This window comes from Bombus terrestris, chromosome 1 (assembly GCF_910591885.1).
Source record: "Bombus terrestris chromosome 1, iyBomTerr1.2, whole genome shotgun sequence".
In the NCBI taxonomy this organism is placed as follows: Eukaryota; Metazoa; Arthropoda; class Insecta; order Hymenoptera; family Apidae; genus Bombus; species Bombus terrestris.
Window position 1 is genome coordinate 2,611,064 of NC_063269.1, and position 23,935 is coordinate 2,634,998.

At 33.8% G+C, this 23,935-nt stretch overlaps 5 protein-coding genes and 1 long non-coding RNA gene across 10 annotated transcripts; 3 read left to right on the forward strand and 3 right to left on the reverse strand.

The window, feature by feature from the left end:
* The first annotated feature begins 2,311 nt into the window (after positions 1-2,311).
* On the forward strand, positions 2,312-15,205 carry LOC100642913 (myophilin). Of its 2 annotated transcripts, none has more exons than XM_003393137.4 (4): positions 2,312-2,518; positions 13,588-13,724; positions 13,804-14,008; positions 14,293-15,205. In XM_003393137.4, exons 1-4 carry the CDS (start codon positions 2,465-2,467, stop codon positions 14,461-14,463), a joined length of 567 nt encoding a protein of 188 aa, XP_003393185.1. In that variant the 5' UTR covers positions 2,312-2,464; the 3' UTR covers positions 14,464-15,205. The 2 variants fall into 2 exon arrangements, with proteins under 2 accessions (XP_003393185.1, XP_003393184.1); XM_003393136.4 differs by lacking the exon at positions 2,312-2,518 and adding an exon at positions 6,725-6,861.
* LOC105667131 lies at positions 2,853-6,592 on the reverse strand. The gene is made up of 3 exons (XR_001099753.3): positions 6,327-6,592; positions 5,883-6,138; positions 2,853-5,773 (listed from the first exon to the last, which is right to left on the reverse strand). It is a non-coding gene; the product is annotated as an uncharacterized LOC105667131 (long non-coding RNA).
* A 10-nt stretch (positions 15,206-15,215) lies between the features above and the next one.
* On the reverse strand, positions 15,216-16,170 carry LOC100646767 (probable 28S ribosomal protein S6, mitochondrial). The gene is made up of 4 exons (XM_012320545.3): positions 16,029-16,170; positions 15,776-15,915; positions 15,537-15,701; positions 15,216-15,455 (listed from the first exon to the last, which is right to left on the reverse strand). The coding sequence occupies exons 1-4, from the start codon at positions 16,071-16,073 to the stop codon at positions 15,353-15,355; spliced, it is 453 nt and encodes a 150-aa protein (XP_012175935.1). The 5' UTR covers positions 16,074-16,170; the 3' UTR covers positions 15,216-15,352.
* Positions 16,171-16,353: 183 nt separating this feature from the next.
* On the forward strand, positions 16,354-17,427 carry LOC100646890 (iron-sulfur cluster co-chaperone protein HscB). Its single transcript, XM_003392929.3, has 3 exons — positions 16,354-16,728; positions 16,798-17,054; positions 17,125-17,427. The coding sequence occupies exons 1-3, from the start codon at positions 16,360-16,362 to the stop codon at positions 17,252-17,254; spliced, it is 756 nt and encodes a 251-aa protein (XP_003392977.1). The 5' UTR covers positions 16,354-16,359; the 3' UTR covers positions 17,255-17,427.
* LOC100647008 (adenylate kinase isoenzyme 6) lies at positions 17,415-18,401 on the reverse strand. The gene is made up of 3 exons (XM_003392930.4): positions 18,252-18,401; positions 17,991-18,142; positions 17,415-17,931 (listed from the first exon to the last, which is right to left on the reverse strand). The coding sequence occupies exons 1-3, from the start codon at positions 18,292-18,294 to the stop codon at positions 17,590-17,592; spliced, it is 537 nt and encodes a 178-aa protein (XP_003392978.1). The 5' UTR covers positions 18,295-18,401; the 3' UTR covers positions 17,415-17,589.
* Positions 18,402-18,753: 352 nt separating this feature from the next.
* On the forward strand, positions 18,754-23,822 carry LOC100647130 (maternal B9.15 protein). 4 transcript variants are annotated; one of them, XM_003392931.4, is made up of 3 exons: positions 18,754-18,885; positions 19,516-20,223; positions 20,338-23,822. In XM_003392931.4, exons 2-3 carry the CDS (start codon positions 19,780-19,782, stop codon positions 20,689-20,691), a joined length of 798 nt encoding a protein of 265 aa, XP_003392979.1. In that variant the 5' UTR covers positions 18,754-18,885; positions 19,516-19,779; the 3' UTR covers positions 20,692-23,822. The 4 variants fall into 4 exon arrangements, with proteins under 4 accessions (XP_003392979.1, XP_012175961.1, XP_012175965.1 ...); XM_012320571.3 differs by having other exon boundaries at positions 18,777-18,892; XM_012320575.3 differs by lacking the exon at positions 18,754-18,885 and adding an exon at positions 18,899-19,032.
* Positions 23,823-23,935: the final 113 nt, after the last annotated feature.

Genomic DNA, 23,935 nt, shown 5'->3' on the forward strand with positions numbered 1-23,935 from the left:
TCGTTGAGCTTGCAGTAGTATAGAGTTGATTGAGTCATCGATACGTGACACGTATACGAAAATACGTAAGCAGAAATTTTAGTGTACGCTAAGATCGGAGAAGGTCGAGCGTAACTGTTGCCTATTATGGCATGTTTTCATTGCATACCTGTTACCAAATGAACAACATAATACTTAATCTTATACGATATCAATTCTCGCTCTTTCGCAATCTCTCGGCATTAAAATTCACTGGATTTAGTCTTCGCTGGTCGAAGAAGAAAATTAGAGAAAACATCGCCGATTTCTAGCAAATTACTCTGCGTAAACGGACGTTTGAAACGTAGTAAAACGGTGTTTTACGTAGATTCTTTCAAAGATCCGCGTTACGCTATAAGAACTACTAGTTATTAAGCAAATTCCATGGATTCCTTCTCTTACGGCAACGCTTTTCTCACGGGGCACCGAATGTCCATAAAATACAGCGGAGACTCGAGTAACCGATGTACAAGAACCTACGCGCAGCTTATAGAGAAAATGTCTAAGACATCGAGCTCATAGTAACGTAAATCTGACTGAAATATTTTATTTTAAAGTTCGACTACGACGCGATGATTTCGTCCTCTGAAAAGAGAAACTAAGAATAGGAAATTTAGTAAATATCGCGAATAGCAAAGTGACTCAGAGTATGAACCAATCGTTGCTTGAATTTGTTCGTAATACTAATAGCGAACGTAAAACTGGATTTATACGTCTTTAATGGATCACGTGGTTATATTTGTTAAATATTCGTTTTGTAGAATTCACGTTCGTTTCGAAAGCGACTAAAAGGGGTAAGAGGTTCGGGTCAGAAGAAAGTTTCGATTTACTGGAAACGAGGGAACAAAATGAAACGCACAAGTAAAAAATTCTTTGTCGTTCTATTGCCAGTTCCGTTTCCAGAACGAGTTCTCGTTGTAGCGTCCTAAAGCAACAGAGTGGCTCGAGAAAGTGGTCAGGATAAAGGTGGTCGAAGGATTTTACAGTCTGTATTCATCGTAGGTTCTACGACCTGGCTGGAGCTGGCATTCTTTCGTCTCGTAAAAATTTGTACTATTGCGTTTCGTATAAAACTGCAAGCTTTATTTTCTGTTTTCTTATTATAATACCAAGAAGGAAAGATTATAGGATTGAAACAGATAAAGGTTTTATTTAAAACAAATCATACTTGCACGTCGAGTTACCACAATTGGATAAAACGTTATTAAAACGAAATACTTATCCCTCGATGACTAAATACAAAGCTACGATAAGATTACCACATAAAAGATTTTAAAACAGCTTCAAAACGTAGTAAGTGCCTTTCGAAGCATTCGTCAGCCTATATCTGAAGCTGACGTCACCAGTGCACACAAATCAACCACGAGCCTAGACACATGGCACACAAAATTAACAAAGCAACGTTTGTAAAAAAACGGCCCCTTGAAATTTACTTCCCCATATACGAGCTTACAAATAACATCCACTGTGTCGATTAACACTTCTATGGCTTTACATTTCTCCCTTCTTCGTTCAGTTGCGCTTTTTTATCAAATATTTTGTAATGCTACACTACGGATGCTTACAGAAATTTCTATAAAAATGAGACCTACGCAGAGATTTGCTTCACACTTTAAATATTAGGTTGTCCGAAAAGTGTCTTTCTTTTACAGACCCGTCTTTTATTCCAACGACGCATCTTTATACAAACGTGAAACCTAATCTGCCGAACGTTGTGATGTTTATATTGATGGAACAAAATGGATCGTACGTAATTCGATAAAACAATATAAAATGAGTATCCATTATTTCCTTATAAAACGAAAGAAACTTTTCGGACGTCCTAATATAACGATTAAACGCTGCGCTTCTGATACTGTATGTACCTTCATCTGTCACGCGTATTGTGTATACGTAAATTCATAGATATTTCATTAAAAACAAAATACCAATTTTATGAAATACCATTTCCTATTCCGCTATGACCCGCGATATTCTTATTTCTCTGATAGTCCCGCTACTTTTACTTCGTTTATTGAATATTACAATTTTAAGACATTCAAAACCACGAATCTCCGTGATAATCTCGATTAAAACACAATGCATCCTGCCGTGCCATTGTCACGCCGTAGGTATATCCTGTAGATTCTGTCTGAGAGAAATTTTTCCGCACGAAAGCGACTCCAGGAATTCGTCAGAGACGGCGCCTGACGTCATCTTCGTGCCAGACTGGAGAACGGAGGTCACGTGTCTCGGCGTCAGACGAAAACTCAATACTCGACCAGTCCCGGGTCGGCCAATAAGCGTCGAAAGGACTCTTGCTCTTGCCGATCGGCACACGGTTCCGAGGCGCGTCAGTCGTGCCGCAATCATCGGACGGTGAACTTCGTGTTACGGTTCGTAGTTAATATCGGCGTCGTTCTGTTTGTGCATTTCCTTTGAGTGAAACGGATCGAGGGTGAACAAAATGGCTAACAACAGGGCTACCAAGTCTGGATTCGCGGCAGAAGCGCAAAGAAAGGTAAAGAATGAAATTAATTTTTTCCCTTAAAACACGTATTTCTTTCATCTGGTGTTTCGTGACCTACTGAGAGAGACCATCCCTCGAGGAATTCGACCTACTGAGGGTGGCCACGCACGCGCAACACGTCGTACGTTCGTTGCACCTGTGCTCTGTACGATAGATGAATTATTTCTCTCGTGATAGAGAAGTGGTTGTATTGCGATATTGATTATCGATATCTGAAGAAAGGATTTTTAAAAAAATCGTTGACATAATTTTTAAGGGGTTTATATATGAAATTTAGTTATCGTTTTCTAAAGATAATTATTATTTTATTAATGAGAAGAGAGGATTAACAGTAAGCTGTAGTATTAATAGCGTTTTGTTTTGTCTTGATTAATTGACTCTTGTTTAATCAAGAATTAGAGACGGAATTTGCACTTGGTGAATGTTGCGATGCTTTATTGAATGCTTAGGAACGTTGGAATAATTCACACGTTTATCTTAGTCCTATATGTACGTACGTGTCAGCCAGTTGTGTATATAGATTACGACGCTCGTGTCAGAGATATTCCATGACGCTTATCGCGGAGTAATCCCAAGTGTAATTAGAATGCGGAGAGTGAAGGAACGTAACTGTCCACAGGAAGATCGTGACGTGATTTTACCATTTGAAAATGTTTTTTCTTTTTGAACACGAATCGATTAAATCGCTCGCGTTCCATCGTTTCATAATCAGAATTTCGTTCCGTGTATAAATAAGCTCTTCGTTTGTTCATCAAATTCCTCCTCGATAAGAAGTCAACGCGTATTTCAAACAAATTCTCCAGAATAGAACTGTCATTGTACTGCGTGCAGACGTATCGTCAGATGCAGATGTTCGCGCGCGCGATGCCAGCTAGCAGAAATATAGAAAATCTACGTGCGAAATAAATTTGTCGTATATGATCGTAATATACGCGATATACTCCGGACGAAAGTAGCTTTCTATGAAAGTATAGTTGATTCTCTTCGAGCATAAAAATCAAATTCTCTTGGTTGGAAGCAAAAAAGGCAGGTGAACGAATTCGCTGCAGTTTGAAGGGAACTGCAATTTCATCCGGAACGGAAATGACAAGCCGTCACGTAAACGTAGATAAGTCAAGTATATCTTATGATTTCGATACGGTCGAAGGTTGTTTCCTTTCGTTACACCTCAAGTGCTGGCGCGTTTCCATCGAATTCGCCTCGGAGGGAATCGTCTGTTCGAGCAACAGCTGCCGATCCTTTCTTTCGTCCGGCGAATTAAAATGAGTCCCAGTTGCCAAAGAAGGGAGCGTCCCTCGAAACGAAACTCACCGGCCATGGTACACTTATTCCTTTGCCTCGACTCACCTTTTGCCTTCCTAATATTTCCAGGTTACCACGTGAACAGTGGAGTCACCATCTATTCTGGGATCCATTTGTACGTTACTCTTTCATAACGTTAAACCGTAGTACTGCGCGTAATGGGTTACGCGAGTTCATTCATAAAGTTTTCATAACCGTTGCTTTTACTATAAATATTTTAGTGATACAGAGACGATAACTTTCGTGTTTTTCGAGGATATCTATCTTAGTATATTTCGTTCCAGAAAAAATATCGACTGCGTGAAAGAAATACAAGTTTTATCAAATTGCCACGTCTGTAATATATAATAAATGATATATAAATATATAAAATATTCTTTTCGTGATTATTGTTCGCCATTGGCGATCGAAGGGCTGAGAATCAACTTCGCTGCTGGCATTCTGCCTTTCCTATTATAACAAATTCGTCGTATTTTCTACAGTCGTGAAATCGTATCGCGGTTGAAAGACGAGACTTCTGAAAATTGAAATATCTGACTAAATTCTAAAATCTTGACTCTCGCCATTTTGATTCTCGGTCTGTCGATTGCTAAAATTCAAAGGCGATCAATTTGAAAATAAACCACAGATGGAATAAAAACTCGTCGTCTTTAAATAAAGAACACCGGTACTCAACTGACAGAAAAGAAGCAACCTCAGTTTCCTAATTAACTTACAAGCAAAAAAGTGGAGCGGAACTGTGTCATCCTCGTGTTGTACTCGTACAATGGAAAGTAACTACGTTCCATATAAAAAACAAAAGAAGAATATGAGAAAAAGAAACGCGATATTCATCGTCTCGATCAAACGGGAGAGAAAAATGGGGTGAAATACAAAGGGCTCGTTGTGCACCGGCTCCGAACTCGTTTCTTTTTTTGTCTCGTGAAACAATCGGCGAATAACTAGTCCGAAGGACGCTTATTATAACACTCGTGAAGAAACGCATGTTCATTATAAAGATACGCTTATCGTTATTGGAATGCGATCGTTCGTTTACTGGTCCTGTTCCTTTTTCGCTGTTATTGCGCTATTTATTCAATTATCAGAGAAAGCGAATAAGATCTCGCTGCGTTCTAAAAATGGAAAAACTATGGAGCCGTGGCTTCGCGAATTTTCACCATCGAAAATTGTAATAACTACACTTACGATATTAGAAGAAATTGACAAACGTATAGAATGACGAGAGGTCAACGATAGTGTTGCTATCGGTACAAGGTTCACCCCACGAACCGTAGTTATTTTTCATAATTACTGGGTCAGTCGGTGCAATGTTTTCCTTCGGAAACAAATTGCTTAGTAGTTTTATAAAAAAACAATAATTCTTACAGATAATAGGTAATGGGACTGTTAAATGTGAAATAGAGTAGAATTATACCTTATTCTAGCAATTATTTCCCGCTAATATTTTTTGTTATTCATGCACCATTTTAAAGTCCAATATTTCGTTACATTGTATATTTGTATTAATATTTATCTTTTTTAATAACATTAATATCGATATTAATACGTTTTATATTTAACATGCAGCGATCATTAGTACGAGTATCCACAATCTAGTTACTATGGCATATACCACGCGATATACCACGCCCACGTTTTCGTAGAGCATTTGTTTTCACTGATATTTGTAGCACTCACGAAACCATGACTGCTTTTAATTCCAAACACGCTAATTACACGTATGTTGTAGTTGAAACACGCTCCTCCCTTGTGGTTTATGGCACGATATTTTTAAGAACTGTTATTTCAATTCCTGCCTTCTGTATCGTTCCCCACGGTATACCATACGGGACTGATGTTTCGTTACAAAATAGAGATAACAATTATAGCCACGTGTTTCCGTGAACCAAGCACGATGAATGTGCAGCATTATACTACGGTTCTAAAAATAGGCGTGCTTCATCCCTGTGCACAAGATATCTGTATTAGCCACCGGAAATACTATAAAGTGGTTTCCATTTTAGGAACGAATGGCCGAAGGCGAACATTCGAGAAACGCTCGTTCCTTGCTTACCATTCGAGTTTCCTTACTACGTTTATATAACAATCGATACGAGAATTTACGATGCAAATTCCTTCAGGCTCCTTCCAGCAATATTCCTGTTGTCCGCTGCTGACCTTTCCTCTTCCGTCGTTCGAATCTCCAAGCGCGAATCTTCGCCTCGTAGCTAACAGCTGCGAGTAAATTGACATACTAGACGCGTTGGAGATCTTGGAAAATATTTCCTTTCATGGATGAGTAAAATTATACACGCAGTAGTCATCAGTGACTATAAAAATGAAATTTAAATCTGGAGAATAAAAGTTTCAAAAATAATCGCATCTTTGAACATTTTTACGTGTAGAATTCAATTTAGGATTATTACAGCAGGTTTCTCTCATCGATTAATCCAAAGAAAATCTTTAAAAATATATAGCGCAAAATTTCTGATTACAAATTAATAAAAAAGAAAATTACAAATTGTCCATTCTGATGTTGGTGATTGATGCTCTTACGTTGGTTCTAGCATCAAGGTCGTAGAATTCCTCTTCTCGAATAAATTCGTAGAATTCGCGTAATATTTTTTAGTAATATCGCGTATCTATGTGAAAGTCGTTCCAACGAGATTCCTGCGGATGTTACTCGCAGTTGCGATCTAAAATCGCGAAATACCAAGAACGCGTTGGCTACGTAAATTTGTACGCACAAATCATTAGCTGACGCGCGAGGCCGAGCATGGCAATAGAGGCGAAGGACATCGTGCAGTGCAATACAAATTCTGTTCAGCGAGTCAAGATACGAGTCCGTAGAATATCCTATGTCTGCATTCTGCTTCTTCTTTTTACGACAACACGCTACGAACATTCCCTCCATGTCGACTCTGATTCATCGAGATACGTCGAAAGATACTTGACTTGAAGAAATCTCGATAAAACGTATAGAAAGCTAGTCTTAATTCGACGTGTCATCGAACATCATCAACGCGTGACTGTTCATAAACTTGGACATGGAGGTTAGTATGACAGTGTCCTTTGAAATTTCTAAATTCACGATTAGACTGCGAATTTTTATGCAATTATTTTTATGAACACAGTTAAAGGAATAGAACTTACATAGAAATTCGTTTTACCTTGTGATAAAAAATTATAACGAGCACTCCATTGTCGAAGTGTTACGTTTTTGCGTATTATGCCTAGTTTTGAATCTTTAATTTTCACGTAAATGTATATATATATATATACACGAACGATAATTTCTATACAAGTTTATTAAATATATAGTTATTTACAAGATTAAGTTTAGGTTTAGTTAAACAGATATATATCAAATTTAACGGGGGAATAAATCTGTCAAGTTCGATAGTCTAATTATTTTAAGTGGCGTACTCGAAGCTATCTGATATTTGATCGCCATATGGTAGCGATTCGAGTAAAGGGCTATTTAAAAGGAATTAACCTCGAGATCCGTAATCATGAAGTCCGAGCATGAAGTTCCTCGGATGCAAAGTATCGTGATAAAGTATAAGTGCATAGGTTGCAGTGAACTTTCTCTTGCTTACGAGTGACTCAGAAGAAGCATAGCTTCTTTTTTACGTCATATCTTTGACACTTATCAAGTTGAAACAGCTTTAATTACCGATCGTTCGTCAAGATGATGGAACATCTTACGAAATTGTCCGCAATTACGTATACCGGTGAATTTCAGCTTCGTGCTCGAGGGAACTGAACGAAAGATTAATACAGAAATTATGTTCATATTACGTATCTTCACGTGCGAAGGAGAAATTACCCGAACGGACTCAAAGTTGCTGAAGAATTAATTAACAGTTCACGGGCCGCGAAAAATGACCGAGTTGCAAAGACCTCAGCAACCTCGACACGATCTCCCCTCGTGACCTTGCGTTCTTTTAAATTAACAGTCTCCAATTCCCACGAGTGCTACAGGGAATTTCACGGTCGAGGAACAACCGTGAACTTCTCCACTTCGTATGCAATCAGTTTCCATCAGGACGAAATCTCGTGCGCTCGTTAGCAGAGATCGCATAAATAGCGACGAACGATCGATGGAACTTGTAAAAAATAAAGAAAAGACGAATGCAAAATACAAGATGTAAAGAATATTTGCAGTGATATCTGGACTCGTAGAGTAATATAGTAGAGCGTACAAGTCGTAGAATATAATTGAAATTAATCAGAAGCCAAGCAAATCGAAATCCTGGCATCGGTAACACAAACAAGCGACAATTTGTTCAATAAAATGAAGTTAATGGAGTTCCGTGTGACCCAGTCAGCAGATGTTCGGTCTAAATAGCTGAAAAAGTGATGAGCTGTATGAAAGCAATGTTTCACGACGATTGTATAACTTTTTGACGTATATTTACAAAGTATGTCGTTCAACTTGCAAAGTTTCACGTGCGAGCACAAGATGGTTATCGACGTGGCGACGGTGTCTTACCTGCTCGGGCTTCATCTCGTTTAGAGGTCCTTATATGGCCGACAAGGCAGGCAACCTTGGAGGAGACTCACGTTTGAACACGCTTATGTATCTGTATGGAACTGTGTCGTGTATGAAACGTGAAATTACGCAATCGTGACTCCTCTTAAAGTAGGTCAACGATTTTTTTTAACCTAGATTACGTTTTTCTCTTTTTTTTATTTTTATTTTTCGTTACTAAGCTCGTCGACAATTTTATACATTCATTGTGTGTAATGTAATCGTAAGTAACATTTTTCTGAAAAGTTGTCCGCGCAAAGTGTGGAAAAAGCCGATCAAGGTGACAGCAAAGTAGATAATACTTATCTATGTACTTTAGAAATTATCAAGTGTCTTCTTCATCGCTAGAACGTAATCAAGCAGGTTATAAAAATAATTTGAATGAGTAGAAATTGAGTGAAAGATAAAGATGAAAGAGATAATGAGATTGGTTATCGGAAGAACATATATGAGTAATAATCGGATTAATTATTGAAAGACAAATAATCGCAACTGCGTCATATTTCAGAATATTTATTAGAAAGTAGATTAATTATAGATTTATGATGAAGGTCGTTTTTAAGATAATCTACTTCCTAAGATAGATCGTTAGACAACCAATCGTTTCAGGAGCAAATCTTTTGCACCGATATGGAAACTGGTCGAACGAGAGACACTTTTAATGCTGTTCTCCTTGCGTTCGTGATCAAGGTGAATCGACGTAATCGATGCAATTCCATCTGTTTTTTTTTTCTTCGATTCATGGAAAGGAATTTTAGATCACGCGTTCTGAACATAACAAATCTTGTAGTACCGAGCTCGTTCTGGCCGTTTTATTCTGCCAAGTGAAGAGAGAATAAAAAATTGAGTTTGAATTGCGTAAAATTATACAGAAGCATTACGTCATTGCTTGTACAGCGAATTCCATCTCTGAGAAATTGTAAAATTCGCAGGATTCATGCCTCGATATCACAGTTCCATATCAATTTAATATTTATTCAGATATTAGTGGATGGTTTTCTAAAAATCGTTCCGCTGATCGATCTAACTGCCCCTTATCGTCTAATCGATAACTAAACCTTATGTGGTTGAAATATTGCTGCGTCGTATACAGCGAATACAGCTTGATTCGTAGCAATTGCTACTTAATCGTCTTATCTCTGACAAAGAGGAATTGTAAGTGATTTATTGATAGGAATTTTTTAATCTGTAGAAATAAATCAAACTTAAACGACGTGTACAATATAAAATATTGACCAAGCCAATAATTCTATATAATTAGTAACATTAATAACGTTAAAATTGAAACGAATCAAATTATTAATAAATTATAACCAGTAATATTTTGATGTATTTGCAAGAAATTCAGAGACACTTTCGAGCGAAACACGTTGCTATTCCATCAATCAGCGGAGCAATCGTAGGCTTCATCTCCGATCATAAGTTAGTTAACAACGTTAATTCTATGACCAATAAATTAATCTAAGTGGACTTGGTGTAACGAGGAAAATGATTTCGCTGGTAGCATACTCTTCGAGAAGAGCAATTCCTTCAATTTGTCCAGCGATTCATTGATGGCCAGGCCTCTGACCCAATTTTCATGACCGTGAACGAGCTAGAGCGCCGTTAAAAGCGTCGTTGTCGCAAGTATCAGAGAGACACGAGGCAATCCTTTAACTGCAAACACTTGCCCCGGCAACCGGCTCACACTTGCGCTTGCAACCATCTTCTATACAAGCTAAGTTCCTTTGCAGAACGATCTGCGTGACTGCGACAAATTGCGTTTCTTTCGGATTTTGACGATAAGAAGGTAACACGAGCTGATGTCAGATGCACAGATTACAGATTATCGATTTCATACTAATCGAAATGAAATAAACCTGTAATATCTTTGCACAGGGAATAGTAACTCTTACATTCCAATGACAAAAGATAAGACCAATTTCTAAATATCTTTCTGTCCAAAAATAAATGGAAACCGCGACGGTAAACAAAAATGTACGGCGTTGTTTAAAAATTGGACAAGTATGCGATATCTAATCGGGCAAGGTGCAATGATCACGTAAAATAATCTAATATCGACACGTCGTTTCTTACGTCACGTTATTTGTGCGCGATAGACAATTTCGACAAATATGCCTATTTCTTGGTAGAATCTGCCGTGAACATAAGGATTCTTCTATTTTTCTTACCAAAAACATACAGTTTTTATAAACAACTCCAGTCAATTATAGCGTTCGAGCGTACTTTTTATAGCAGAAGCATCGCTCGTCGGAAGAAGCAAGAAAAATGATATAAACGAGGGTTCGCCTGTTGCAGCCCCACATAATCTTCGACACAATAGGCTCCACCACGCCCTTCAAACTTGAGCAGCCTGCTCGAGAAGATCCAGCTTCGAGATCGCCTGGTATGCAGCAGAATCTATATAGGTAGACGTCACACCCTGTCCCTAAACATTTCGTTTTGCCTCGGTAGCTTTTGTAAGACCTGTGTACGTTGCCTTCGTGAAATTTAACGCAACGATAAGCGTTATTCTTTGGTCGAGGCTAGATAAATTAACGTGTGTCTATCGTGCGACTGTTATTTTTACATTCGTTTCTCGATCACGAAAGAAACAAAATAGAAAATAATCGTTCCCCTGGAATATCGCGTTTGGTTCTCATATTTTTTCATTGCGATCAACAATTCTTTTCAACGAGGTGAAAACGCGAAATAAGACCACGATAATTACAATTAAAAAGAAAAACGTTCTCAGCTTGTCCGAGCAATGGAAACCGACAACGCAATAATTAAAATTAGTTTCGGTAAAAGTTGAAAGGCGAATGATCATTCTTATTCGCATTCGTAATAAGTATAATAATAGATATTACTGAAAATGAAAGATCAAACACGGCGACTAATTACACAAGCAAAAATTGCAAAGCGACCGCTGACGTGTCCGCGAGTTTATGCAAATGATCTTGCAGAGCTACAACCTTACAATAGAAGACTCGCCAATGTTATAATCCCGTATTAAGTAATCTGAAAGGTACTTTCATAAGCGAGACACGTCGCTCGGAACGGTGTTTGCTTCGTTCCACTCGGTTGCCCCAAAACCGCGAGCATTTTTCAACGCTCCTCGTCATTCTTTCCTCGTTAATGAAATTATCGTGCGCTTACTCAATATCTAAATATAGTATTCGCATCGTGTTCTACATCATACACGGGCTTATATCACGGAGATAGTGGATGTCGTTGAGGACGAATCGAACGTTATCGTTGGCTATGGGAAACCGGGTGTAGAAGAACACTTGTGACTACAGAGATTACCTGTTATCATTTCCTAAAAGTATTCTATACGCATAAAAATCACAAATATAATATTTATAAGAATCGAAGGATTTATATCAAATAAAATAAATGTCAATCGAAGAAAATTAATCTGAGCTTCGCTCGTAATCTTCCTTCCATTAATGTAATACGTGCTTTCTGCTATTATGGATACTCGAGACTTTGTGATCGTATGATAACGATAATGCTATGTGATTTTATGATAACAACGTTCAAAGCATCTATTTCAAACAGAGATACGAGAAACTAGAAACACTTACATAAATACGAGTGATAATATAGCAAAGGATGTTTTTTTGCTTGAAACAAGATAGCTTTTAACAGGGAAAAAAGTTTGCTTGTATACAAAAATATTTTCTTTTGACGTCTTATAGACTAAGGCGAGTCGTAACAACAGAATGTTCCATGAAATGGCGAAATAACAGGAGCAAGCTAGAGGAAGCAAGACCTACACTTGCGTGAAAGTTCCAACACTTCGAACTTAACAATCGCTATTATTCTTATTAATTGCATATTGTAATTGCTCGTGCATATTCTTCTTCCGTGATTAGGATGCAATTTCAACGGACCGCTGAATGATGCGTTCGGAGAAAGTGAATACCTCTATCGTGAAGCTTCTTTGAACGAGGTATTGTTTATGAACTTCCTGGTTTATATGTCTGTAACAAGAATTCTGATAGATTCACATTATAATTTATAATTAATACGCTTGGCCTCCTGGTTGCTCGATTCGTTCCATCTTATAGCTGATTTAATAAAATTTACTATTCGAAACTTACGAACTCCGATATATCAATTTAACGTATTCGAAAATACGAAGAATCTGAAAAATGAAAATACCGGACGAAGAGATATTTGCAAGGATGCTCCGAATATTGCAAAATTCTGATTACTACCACGCTTAGAACAAGGATACCAGACGCCAAATCGATAGTATATTATTCTAATTGCATGCACAGGATCACAAGACTGGTCGTTTTACGACGCAGACACGTGAAATACATCACGATCAAGACACCGTATGCCTAACGGAATATACATACTGCATCGGGATGAATGCGACGGTCCATGCTTACGAACCTCTCCTTTTTAGGTAGCCTTTACGTGAATAACTGTGCGCCCATTACGCGTTCTCCACGGACTTCAGGATATACGAATCTCGTCGTATGCTGTTGCCGTGGTCGTTCGTAACGTCTTTTGTAAAATCTTGAGTTGAGAAACGAGTTTGGTACTTGAAAGGGACCGAAGGAATTTCTGATTCTTATTTTGGAATTAGAGCAGAGATTTTTGTCTTCCTAAATTGATTAAAGTTTCTCTTCTATACCGATAGATCGGTAAGCATTTCGTCGTTTGTTCTACGTACTCTTTAGAAACGTAGAAAGCAAAAAAAAAAAAAAAAAAAAAATGTTACTCTGGAAATCGTCTTGACAATGGAAAAGTAAATGAGAATACATACTACATCTTTAACCTTTTTTAAACAACGCAGAAACTTTCTGCGAAACGATGCTTTCGTTCACGGGGAAGATTTGCGAGGCACCTCGAAGAAACAACGAGCAAAGTGTTTAAACAAGTTGGGTCAGTGACTCCGGCCACGCTCATGTCGCAGACCCTACAGGATGTGTTACTTGGATCACTGGCACATCGCATAATTAATAACAAGCAGTCGCTAGTGGCTCGTGCCCCTTCGGGTTCGAAAGATCGACGAAAATCTCGTGAAATCCCTGACATAATAAAACATAAGTTAAGACGTCTAATAAAATAAAGAACGTTTTCTTTGAATCAGAATTTTGTACGACGATAGATGGACAGAAATTTTGATTTCTGTTTTTGTTTTTTTTTTTTTATCAATCTTACCTTTTCGATAATCTCGTAACTTTTGTTATTGTTGGATTCCTAAAGAAAACTGAGACTGATCGTAAATGCATTTCTGTTACAGATCAACAGCAAATATAGCAAGGAACTGGCGCAGGAATGTTTGGAATGGATCAAAACGATCACCGGTGAGAATATAAACACCGACGGGGATATGGATAATTTCTATGAAACATTGAGAGACGGAGTTCTTCTTTGCAAGTAGTTACACTTTGTTAAACAATATTGATCGTTGTTGCTCCGATTTTTTCATAATTAATTATCGTTCTTCATTTTTCAGACTGGTGAACGATATTAAAGAGGGATCGGTGAAGAAAATTAACAAGACTAGTTTGGCCTTCAAGTGTATGGAAAATATCAATGCATTCCTCGAAGCTGCGAGAATGCTAGGTGTTCCAGCCCAAGAAACCTTCCAAACTGTCGATCTGTGGGAAAGACAAAATCTCAATTCGGTCGTAATTTGCTTGCAGTCCCTCGGTAGAAAGGTATATGTACATGTAACATCTTTTTCTTCTTCGAAAGCTCTAGCTTATTATAAATTCAAGATTAGTTATATCCTTCTGAAAGTGTTTCAACGTTTCGTCTTCACATCGACATCATTGAAACTAATTGGTGAAGCAATATTATGGAAACGTTAAAACAACCTTATGTAAAGTTTAAACAGTTCTTTGAATATGGTATTAATCATTTAATCATAATTAACTTACGAAAATTTTTTATTAACGAATAATTTTGTATTGGTGTTCTAACTTAAAATTTATGTTTTTAGGCGGGTAACTATGGTAAACCAAGCATCGGACCAAAAGAAGCGGATAAAAATGTACGTAACTTTACCGAAGAACAATTAAGGGCTGGACAGGGTGTGATTAGTCTGCAATACGGCAGCAATAAGGGTGCTAATCAAAGTGGTATTAATTTCGGGAATACCAGACATATGTAAAGCTGTTCGTCTAAAACTAAATGTTGTTCGAAGAAATTCCAATTACATTCGCGTCTCTTATTTTATCTTTATGATACATTAGACTTACGGACAAAATTTCCTTGTACAACAATGTTTATTATCGTGGTCCAATTCTAAATGGTGCACAAAACGCATCTTCGCGCGTGCCAGATGACTTTCTATGCATTTAATTTAGGAGATAGTCAAGTACAATATTATAAAATTTGTGTACTTTCCTTTTCAAAGATATGAGCAATCTCAATGTTGCACATACACATCTATGCTCAATCTGTGAAAATTGAGAAGTATACTTTGAACGATAATACATCGAACATATATTATTAATGTATTTAAAAACTATTAAAAAATTCATTCTTTAATGAAAAAGCGATTTATTTGCAAATATAAAAGAGAAGAATATATTCTGCAACGGGACACAACCAGCTGATTATACATATTTGTTAAATATTACAAATAGATTATAAAACAGAGCTATCGGTATAAACAGCTGACAACTCTGCTACTGTTACTGTCGAATCCCTTACGAGTTACAGTGTAACCAAATTATACTTTAAAAAATTCATGTTACGCGTGAAACGATAACTATTATAGTTATTGTATAATGATAAATGATATATAATTATATTAAGTATTTTGTACAAATATTTTTGATGATTATAAAAATAATTTTTCATAATGTATTGATAATATGAGTTAATAAATGACCTACAAAAAAACATAACTAGGTGACCTTTACATTTACTAAATTATTTTCATTTTATTTGGCTTTGCCAATATTTTTATTTACATGACTCCACAAATTTGTAACTTCTACGTATTTTATTCTTATACTATACATGGTATATTGTATGGTGATCAAGTAATTCATTCATCGCAAGAAAGGATAATAATCAAGACCAGAATTGTACTTGAATTGAGATCTGTACCGCTTATGTTTCTTGGCTTGTTCCAAAAGTTTTAACACACTGGGTCTGTTAAATAAAAAATATATATGAAACAGTTATTACAGATAAAATATATAAAGACGCTATCTAAAGTTTAAAATTACTTACCTATAAGGTGGAGGTAACATTTCTTCTTCCAATGTGCATTGTATATTCTGAGGTGGAATATTTTGTTTATATACACTTGCTCTAATAATACTTATATTTCTTCCACAATCATCTTCAAGTTTACTAACTTGAGATGGTGGCATATCAAAACAAATCATGAAATGTCTGAATATAATAAGAATTATCTGATTAAGACATATTATTTAAATGTACAAAAGAAAATAATTGTAAATACCTACCTAGCGTGTGTATTAGTTTTACCATGAGCAGATGTTATGCATGGAAGTTGCTTATCACCCCAATTTTCAATTTTTCTAATAAATCCACCTGTCTCAAATATAGAATTTGCCACATTCTTTAAGACAGATGCATATTGTGTCTACAAATATAATTTATTATTTTAATTGTTAATCATAACGTAAAAAATTTATTTTGAGGTTAAGAAATATATTAAATATATCTTGTAAAACGTATTACGAATTAATATGATACCTTGTTTGCTATTCGTATTAATAATGGCATTTCGTAAGTCGGCATGTTCCCATAATATGTTTACTTTTAATTTATAATTGAAAGTTTATTTGGAACACTACCTCCTCGTTGGTACTAGTTCGAACCACGAACTATATAACCTGACGTGATATTTTACATCCTACTAAATAGATTTCTCTTATAATATCAAATCATTTATAGTTTATACAATTAACAAATATTTAATGTTGTTAATTGTTAATCTTTTGTCATCGATTAAAAATTACGTATTTATAAGTGTTTATTTTGATATCAAGACATAATAAAGTTATGATAACCTTATGCCGAAATTATGTACTTCAGAAAATCTTTTTTTAATCTTATAAAAAAGTATAACGTCTTGTATCTAAATCTTAAACAACAGCAACAAAATTTACATTTGTATTATGTAGATAAAAATTACATCTCTCCTTTAATTTTAACAAACGTATCACAGTATTCAAGTAATAGTCTGTCAAAATGTTGGAACTGCAATTTTGTATATAAATCTGACTTGTTTTGCTCCAAATGTAAAGTATTACAAGAACCACCTGAAAATTTAACTTATTTCGATATAATAGGAGTCCCGAAAAGTTATGATGTTAAAGTTACAGAAATTCAAAAAAAGTATAAGGAGCTCCAAAAATTGCTACATCCTGATAAATTTGGTACCAAATCTGAGGTAAGTGCAGTACTGATTATAATAGCCATACTAATATGTTTATCTCAAAATATGTTCTTTTTTTTACAGAAAGAAAAGCAATTTTCTGAAACCCTATCGTCACTAGTAAATAATGCTTATAGCACATTAATACATCCACTAAAAAGAGGATTATACATGTTAAAATTAAATGACATAACAATATCGGAAGAAACAGACAATGTGAACGCAGAATTTTTAATAGAAATCATGGAGAAAAATGAAGAAATAGAAGATGTTGGAGATGACATAGAGAAAATAAAAAAGCTAGTACAAGAGAATGAAACTATGCTAAATAATTTAACAAAGTAATATTTTTTTCACTGAAAAATGAATCCATTATTTTCAAACTAACTAATGAACACATTTTTCATATAGGGAAATAGCAGATGCATTTCGACAAGAAAATATCAAAAAAGCAGAATTTCTTCTTATACGAATGAAATATTATGATAGTATAAATACTAAATTAAGAAAATTAAAGCACGATCTAGGTATAATAGAATGAGCATAATTTTTAGTACCATACAAAACATTTGTAATATAACATATACATTAATTTTTATGTATAAATGTATATTAATTTATATATAAATGTATTTATGTATAAATGTTAATGTGAAAAGTATGTTGTAATGTATTTATTGTTTATAGATATAAACATTTTATTCTATGTTTAAATCTTTATTTATTGATATATGGACAACATTACATTATTTTCATCTGTTTATTGTTTTTGTACTAAACAATATTATTCTGTAACTTTGTACAGCATTATATGTTAAAATAGTAAAATAAAGGCACTATTGTATGAAAAATAAATAACAAGACTTATGAGTTAAATTATTCTTCTTGATTATCCAATTTCCATTGCTGGATCCATTGAAATATGCTATTTACATTGCTCCTTAATTGATTTCTGTTATCACTTGTCAGTTCATAAACTATTTCTTCCTCAAAAGTTGTTCTTGCCTGTTCAAGAATAATTTGAAATATTTCACACTGTATATTATCTTCCAACTTCTTTCCTGTATAGCCTCTGTCCGTTAAGCGATCATACAAAATAGTATTGTCCGTCCTTAACACAAAAACAATGTCAAACCATTCTTTAGGGAAAAAGTCGCACCCATGATAATCAACTACCACTCCACCTTTACAAATAAGGTCTTCCATTTCATCCAATAACTGCGAATGAAAAAAATAGTATTCATAAATATATAATTAAAATTTCTTTTATAAATTACCTTTTCCTCGTCTAAGATAGGGCACTCATATACTGCATCATAAAATTCCACGCAGCCTTTTTCAATAGCAAAATCGCTAACATTAATGGAAGTTAATCCAGTTTTCTGACATAAAGTACGAGACAGTAAACTTTTTCCTACCCCAGGTGTACCTAAATACGAAGAGTTTGTTATTTCATTTTATTTAATTTCTGAATGAATAAATTCAGAAACAGCTATTGTATTTACTTGTTTTAAAAAAACAGTGGTTATTAAATTTACCTGTTATTAAAATGTTTGGAAAACTTCTATCTATACTGGCCATCTTGAAGGCAACACATGTATAAATACAAAATTTTACTATGAATAGTGTGTGAAGGCGTTAAAGATTACTTTCAACACTTATCCTGGTAGGCTGAGTTGAGAAGTAAGCTACGAATTGAATTTTGATAGACTTAAGAATGTTTTAAAATTTTTTCATTTGACTAACATTTTTGTCACTTTTTACAGTCACTATTAATAATAAAAGCTTAAAACGTCTAAAACTTTAATAAATTTCGTTTAGGTTTCTAGTTTCTGTATAAAAAATCTTTAAGAACTGAAATTAACAATCCCAAATCTATACACGAATTAATGAAGATAAATCACTTTTTATATAAATTAAATTTCTTTCAAAACATATAGAATCCTGTCTTAGGATCTCATGTTAAGAATGTAAATTATAATCTGATGTTTTTAAAATTATTTTTCTATATCTGTAATATTACAAATAGGAGCAACTATCGAAGGTCTATATTTTTTTGCATACTTCATGGACATTGATGCAACGTAACACGTGTTGGGTCGAGTACGTTTATTTAAAGAGAGAGAAGACGTAGTAGTTTCACCAGAAACACGGAATTTTCATCACTGAATTGTAAGAGGTCAATTTAATATTAATACTAAATCTTTATGTATATCAAACGAAAGTATACGCGGCAGCAGTGAAATATTATGATAAATAAATAATCACCAAGTCTGTGAGTTGTGGTATTTCAGGAACAATCGCTCACGGCACGACCTGGTACGACAAGAATGAGCTGGCATAATTCGTTGTGCTCATTATTTCGAAACAATCGTTTTTTCAAATTTGATATACCTTACAATGGTGCCGTTTGCCTTGTTTCTGATTATTAATCGTCGTGATTGCGGTGTAATTCGTCAATATTGTTTCTTTAAATGATTTTCCTAACCTGAATTATTATGGTTCATAACCTAATTAATACTCATAACATATTGTTGTGTAGTTCTACTGTGAAACGAAATCAGTTGTTTTGTGTGTCTATATACATATCTATAATATAATGCAACAAGTCATGTGTACTTAATATAATCAAAATTTACTTGTTTAAATGTTTTTTCCCATTTGGCCATTAGAAAAACAAACAAACAAGATTCTTATAGACACATATGTGAGCTTAGTTTTATAGAATATTAGTGGATATAAACTTATAAAACATTGAACTTTTGAATGATTTGTTACTAATAATCTTTTATGTAATTTCAGGTAGGAATAATAAAAGATAATTGGAATAAACTGCGCATGTGAAAGTAACAGTAAAATAGCTTAGCAAAAGCTGTTTTCCAAACAAAAATAAGAGAAAAACATCATAGATCATACAAAATTTAGGCATTGCTGCGGTGCAGAAGGGCTCTATGTGCTCCACATCAGCTTCAGCAAATGATACTTTAGTTTTCAAGAATATTGTATCGCAGCATCAAAGGAGAATTTCATCTGCAAATTATAAACTTGGTACACGACAAAGACAACATGCGCAACGAGATTACTGCAGCAGTACTATTCTTAGTACAGCTGATAGAAAAAAACGAAAAATTTAGTCCTGATCAATTGGAATGTTTTAAACGACGTTTGGTGGAATTGTTGACGGAACGTTTTAAAAATCATTGGTTTCCTGACAAGCCATTCAAAGGCCAAGGTTATCGTTGTATTCGTGTAAATGGTCATAATCGGAGGGATGCAACTTTAGAGAGTGCTGCCAATGCTGCTGGAGTAAAATATGAAGATTTATCATTACCAGTAGAATTAACGCTTTGGGTTGATCCCAATGAAGTTTGCTGCCGATTTGGAGAGAGCAAAGGGTCATATTGTACATTGGCATCATTTGACGATAAGGAAAATACTGTACCAATTTTTCAAGGAAATGAAGGATTAGAAAAGGAAAATAAACAATCTGAGGGGCCGACTAAGATACAGGTTAATATATGTTGCTATGTACATGTCTATATATTTTTTTTCTCTTAATAATAAGAGATAAGAAAAGTAATTAAAAAAATTAAATAAGAAATAATATATTTTTATGTCTTACAGAAATCCCCTTTGACTAGTAATACAGATCAGCAACAAAAATCAAAACCACTAAGCTCTGCTAATCAAAATCAACAGCATAGCAATAATGGTACAGGTAGGAAACGCAATCTAAACAGCCCAAGATTGCACCTAAATAGAAACCGTTCCTGGTTTGGTCACTCCTTCAGTATGGGCTATGGTCCTCATCCAATAAGTCAACCATGGTATAATATTATGCCTCCTCATTTTTTGGGTGGTCCATCTCCACCTCCTTTTATGGGTCACAGAGGAAACAAATGGATTCATCCACCATCCTACCCTACAGGACCTACCCGGTTCCATCATTGGTCTCCCAAAGCTGCTCTTAAAGTATAAAGAATCCCTCCTTATGAAAGTAGTTAAGAAATCTGTTCCTTTTTATAAATAAGATTACAACATTTTTTTACCAATTTAAAAATTTTATGTTTTGATGTAAAACTACATGACATTTATAACAATTCTAAAAATATATTGTTATTATTAAGACTATTATTTACATTTCAATATGAACGTCTTTGTATTAGGAACAGGTTTATTAACATTTCAGTGACGAGAATTATCCATTCTGTAATTACAAATGACCTTGTTCGAATTACGACTAAGGCTTACGATTTTTTATGATGAGAAATGTTGCATTATTACATGTTATACATAAATAATTAATTGAATGATAGATGTTTAATTCCGGATGCAAGGTTGCTTGTAAAATATTAGATTAGTCAGAATTTAATTAGAATGAATTAAGTCATTGGTGTGTAAGACGTAAAAAAGATAAATGTCATATCACTTGTGGCACTTTTTCTGATTAATCCTCGAAAAAAGGATTTAGTAGGAGATAGATCGTAGGTATTTCGAGAGGAAGCAGTATTGATTTTAAGTGAATTTCTTAAATTGAATACAATTCTTCTTTAAATTATATGTAATAAATTTTAATGCCTTGTACAGGCGATCTCAGTTCATTAAATAACATTTCATATTTGAAATTCTGTCATGTAATAGAGATAGAGTTTCAAAGGAAATTCTTTTCTGTCATGTGTATATATGTAGTGTATTCACAATAACTGGAGCTTCAAAGTTCTCCTTATTTTTCAGTATTGTTATAGCAAAGAAAAAATAGAGAATTTAGAAAATATGATCTATCAACTTGTTAAAATAGTAATACTCTATAACAATATTGACAAACCATGTAAGCTTTGAAATTCTAGTAACACTGATTTGAGAATGACGTTTGACAAGTTCAAATCAACTTTTACTGTATATTATTATATTGCGTTAATAGAGAGAAACAATGTCGCTTCTGAATTTGCAGGTCTGTGGTGCAAAGAAATTTAGTATATTTTCGCTTTAAAGGCACATCATACCTGTTATATAATACATACTGCCTCCAGTAGAGATTCTATTAATAATCATTTATGTTAGAAGATTATTAACAAGTGCATGAATTTCATAATTAACGTATACTTACAAAAATGATGATTTGTTTTAATCATGCTCTTCATGAAAATATATTGAGCTTATTGCTTTTAAGTAAAGCTACTAAAACTTAGCATTTAAGAATATACATCATTGATGTTAGTAGATCTATAGCTTATCACAGTTAAAACTTTAATTCTATCATACTAATGCAAATGTGTACATTCAATTCAATTCTTGTATATTGTAGACAATTGATAATGTCATAGTAATTTATGCTCTTGCTTTGTTAACAACATAAATATATGTTTGATTCTTATTTGGGAATTATCTATGTATGAAGGACTCAAAAACCAAATCAAATAAATAAGCCTCCTAATTATTACTTCGTACAGTATTTTGAGTGTTACAATAGTTTACTATTTTTGCATCTTGCTGTTTACCTACAATTGTTTCATTCAGATATATTTGTGTAAATGTACATATTACTATATTTATAGATGTAACAAAATAATATTCTTTAATTTTTATATTTAAACACTACTAGTGTTTGGTTTTTGAACCTTTCACACATACGCGAACGTTTTAATATCATACATATTTAAAGTATGCAATTTTGTTCAGTTTATGTTGTAACATAGTGTTATTCTATAAAGGTAACTTTCACTTTATTTATGCAATTTTAATGTGAGAATTACTTTTAAGAGTGAATTAACATTGTATGTAAAATGCAGTATGCAGTGTATTTTATTAGTACATTATTAATTTATATAGTTAAATCATTTTATGAACTTTTCGTTAATATTCTAAAACACAAAATTGGCGGAAATGTGAAAAATTTAAATCGGATAGGATAGGTGTTATTATCCATTACATAATATAAATCTATTTGATGACACAAATTTGAATATTGTTGCTAGATACATTTAGTGCCCTTAGATAAATTTCTAAAGATATAACCAGGTACAGCATAAATATTATTGAGCAGACTGTGTTAAGGAATTTTAATCAAATATGTAGTATAAATTTTGCAACTTTCATGTTCAACATTTAGCATTGTTTAATATATGCATGAAATTTGCTGTATTGTAGGTGATTCTTGTGTTCAATTTGTTAAAACTTATTCAGAAGAGTCATTTTGTTGTTATGAAAGGTATAAAAATTCTATATAGATATTATAATGTATACGTAGAGTTAAGCAATGTTGCATTCGGACATATTCTTTTATTAATATATATGATGCTCAACATTTGAAATGTTCCAAACTTTTTAATTGTGTTCATATATTAAAAAAAAAAAAAGAAAAGATACACTTTATGCTCCATACAATAAACATATTCAAATAATAGAAAATATTCAGAAACAATTTTTTGATAAGAAAATCTATATTCAACTAACATGTGATAAAACACGTAGTATTAATGTACATTTGCATTCTTGACAAGAAAAAAAAATTACAAAGATTTTAGGCAAAAAAATATTCCCTTTTATATAAAAAATTCTTTTATATCTGTATCTTCTTAAGTACATACATTATAGCTAGGCATTAACATTGACAAGTGAATATAGTGCTTTGGCGTAAAAAATTGAAGTTCTTCAGATTGTCAAAAAAGAAGAAAAACAAAAGAAATTTACACAAAATTAAGAAAAGAATCGAAGATTTCAATTTGAAATATTTTTTTTTTGTATATTCAATATCTAGAGAAAAATTTTAACATTTCATTATTGTACATTCTATTATCGTCTATGAGACTGTACTTTACAATCGTGTAGAAACAATGTATCCAAGAAGGAAAACAGGTTTGATATTAGGCTTTAATGTTTGGATCATTTCGATTGTAGGGTAAGGCACTATATAAACATATGCATATATTCTATCACTGCTGTGTCATATGTTATAAATCTACTTCTTGCATAATTATGCAATGATAATTATAATCCTGTTCTACAACCACATTGATCTTCGCATTTTTTCATAACTTTAAATATATATATCTGTTCAATATTTTGTTTCGTGTTATCTAATAAAAACTATATTAGACATTCAAGCAAAATACTTATACATCATTAATTGTACAACCTCTTTACTTTTACCATTACAATCAAAATTTCTAAAATTATTAATCAATAATGAATGATGTTTCAAAATATTCTAGGAAGATTCGTA

Bases quoted from the DNA above. Each gene is read 5' to 3' on its own strand.
- LOC100646767 (XM_012320545.3), bottom strand. From the start codon at position 16,073: ATGCCGACTTACGAAATGCCATTATTAATACGAATAGCAAACAAG. The intron at 15,916-16,028 runs GTATCATATTAA...TTATATTTGTAG, and splicing joins TAATACGAATAGCAAACAAG to ACACAATATGCATCTGTCTT. The intron at 15,456-15,536 runs GTAAGTAATTTT...TTTATTTAACAG, and splicing joins ATGTTACCTCCACCTTATAG to ACCCAGTGTGTTAAAACTTT.
- LOC100642913 (XM_003393137.4), top strand. From the start codon at position 2,465: ATGGCTAACAACAGGGCTACCAAGTCTGGATTCGCGGCAGAAGCGCAA. The intron at 2,519-13,587 runs GTAAAGAATGAA...TTTCTGTTACAG, and splicing joins CGGCAGAAGCGCAAAGAAAG to ATCAACAGCAAATATAGCAA. The intron at 14,009-14,292 runs GTATATGTACAT...TTATGTTTTTAG, and splicing joins TGCAGTCCCTCGGTAGAAAG to GCGGGTAACTATGGTAAACC.
- LOC100646890 (XM_003392929.3), top strand. From the start codon at position 16,360: ATGTACTTCAGAAAATCTTTTTTTAATCTTATAAAAAAGTATAACGTC. The intron at 16,729-16,797 runs GTAAGTGCAGTA...TTTTTTTTACAG, and splicing joins AATTTGGTACCAAATCTGAG to AAAGAAAAGCAATTTTCTGA. The intron at 17,055-17,124 runs GTAATATTTTTT...TTTTTCATATAG, and splicing joins ATGCTAAATAATTTAACAAA to GGAAATAGCAGATGCATTTC.
- LOC100647008 (XM_003392930.4), bottom strand. From the start codon at position 18,294: ATGGCCAGTATAGATAGAAGTTTTCCAAACATTTTAATAACAG. The intron at 18,143-18,251 runs GTAAATTTAATA...CTTCGTATTTAG, and splicing joins TCCAAACATTTTAATAACAG to GTACACCTGGGGTAGGAAAA. The intron at 17,932-17,990 runs GTAATTTATAAA...TTTCATTCGCAG, and splicing joins CTATCTTAGACGAGGAAAAG to TTATTGGATGAAATGGAAGA.
- LOC100647130 (XM_003392931.4), top strand. From the start codon at position 19,780: ATGCGCAACGAGATTACTGCAGCAGTACTATTCTTAGTACAGCTGATA. The intron at 20,224-20,337 runs GTTAATATATGT...TATGTCTTACAG, and splicing joins AGGGGCCGACTAAGATACAG to AAATCCCCTTTGACTAGTAA.